This window comes from Psittacula echo, assembly GCF_963264785.1.
Source record: "Psittacula echo genome assembly, chromosome: 7".
Classification (NCBI taxonomy): domain Eukaryota; kingdom Metazoa; phylum Chordata; class Aves; order Psittaciformes; family Psittacidae; genus Psittacula; species Psittacula echo.
In genome coordinates this window covers 41,238,654-41,240,388 of record NC_137740.1, presented here as the reverse complement: position 1 = coordinate 41,240,388, position 1,735 = coordinate 41,238,654, and the positions used below count along the sequence as shown (strand labels likewise).

At 74.5% G+C, this 1,735-nt stretch overlaps 1 protein-coding gene across 1 annotated transcript; it reads right to left on the bottom strand.

Annotated features, from left to right (window-relative positions):
• Positions 1–254: 254 nt before the first annotated feature.
• FAM43A (family with sequence similarity 43 member A) lies at positions 255–1,462 on the bottom strand (the record flags this gene model as incomplete). Its single annotated transcript, XM_080623649.1, has 1 exon — positions 255–1,462. The coding sequence occupies one exon, from the start codon at positions 1,460–1,462 to the stop codon at positions 374–376; it is 1,089 nt and encodes a 362-aa protein (XP_080479775.1). The 3' UTR covers positions 255–373.
• Positions 1,463–1,735: the final 273 nt, after the last annotated feature.

The following is a 1,735-nucleotide window of genomic DNA, read 5'->3' as shown; positions in this document are numbered from 1 at the left end:
ACACCTCCCTCCCGCCGCCTTCCCCCGGGAAAGCTATTCCAGGAATTTGGCAGATCTTCAAGGGCTGAGCCGGAGGTAAACAGCCCGCGGCAGCCTCCCCTCCTCGGGCGGCGGCGGGCTGGGGCCCGGCTCTGGTGGCTCCGGTGGCGCTGCCCGGGATGCGGCGGGACGCGGGGCCGCCGCGGGGAGCCCGGAGGGCCGACAGATCCCGGGGGGTGGCCCGGCGGGGCCAGGCAATCTCGGCGGGGCCGGAGAGGATTCCGCGAGCCCGGCGGAGCCGTGCACTCCCGGAAGGACCCGGGGGAACCCGATGCGCCCTGGCGGCGCCGCGCACTCCCGGAATGGCCCACGGACCCCCGGCGCGGCCGAGCGCTCATCCGGTCTCGGGGTCGCCGGGGGGCGGCTGCTCGGCGCCGTTGCAGGGTGGGGCTGCGCCGTCCGGGCCGTTGCTCTCCAGGGAGGACTCGCTGCCCGTGCTTTCGCCGGAGAGCAGCCGGCGGACGCGGAGGTCGGCGCGCAGCGAGCGCAGGTCGTTGCCCAGGCTGAGCTCGCCCAGGTCGCGGAGGAGCTGGCCCAGCTCCTGGCCCTCGCCGCGGCCGGCGCCGGCGCGCAGCAGCTCGCCCTCGGGCTCGCCGAGCGCCTCCAGGATGTCCTCGCAGTCGCAGTGCATGGCCCGCTCCTCCTGCTCCTCGCCCAGCAGGTCCTCCGTGATGGAGCCCAGCTTGGGCGCGCTGCGGCTCCGCTCCACCGGCGGCTTGTAGCAGCACTGCCCGTTGAGCAGCTTGCGCAGCGGCACCAGCGGGATGCTCTGCTCGCCCACCAGCTGCTGCTGCTGGTGCCGCGCGTCGTCCCGCTTCTTCAGCCGGCGAAACTCGGCCAGCGCGGTGGCCGAGGTCTGGTAAAGCAGCAGGGCCATGGCCTTCGCCTTCTCGGGCTTAGAGACCAGCACGGCGTGGCACCGCAGCATCACCGCCTTGTGCTTCAGCTCGTGGCGGTAGATCCAGGCGAAGACGCGCGGCAGGCGCGGGTCGGCCACGCAATAGGTGACCCGGTGCAGCAGGTAGAGGTGGCCCGGCCGGCGCAGCCCCTTGTCCTCGGCGTGTGCCATGCGGATGCCCTGCGCGCTGATGGTCAGCTTCATCTTGGTGCCCTGCCGGCCCGCTTCGCTCTTGCTCCAGATCTTGCAGACGGCCAGGTCGGTGCAGCCCTCGCCCTTGGACTGGATGGTGGTGGCGTTGCCCAGGTAGAGCACAGTGTACGTGGGGTCCTCGCTCGTCACACGGAATTTCCGCCGCTTGGAGCGGAACATGCTGCCCACACGGTGCAGGGCGCTCTCGGGGCAGGCGCGGGCCAGCGAGGTGAGCGCCGAGTAGTGCACGCTCACTGCGTACCCCTTGGGCTTGCTCTGCCGCCGCGCCTCGCCCGCCACCAGCTCCACCTTGCTCCGCTTCCAGGGCAGCATCGCCCCGCGGAGCCGCGGCTAGGCGCCGCGCCGACGGCTCCTGGCGCGGGGGGGCATGCCACGGCGGCAGCGGCTGGGCTGCCCGCCCGCCTCACATCCTTGCGGGCGGCGGGCCGCCGCGGTCGTAGATATAGGCGGGCGCCGGCGCTCCGCGGGCGCGGAGAGGGGAGGCCCCGCGCACCGAGGGCGGAGCGCCCGCACCCCGCGGCCCGCCGAGCCGGCGGCGCGCTGCTCGCCGCCCGCCCGCCGCTGCCGGTCTGCGCCGCCCGCCTC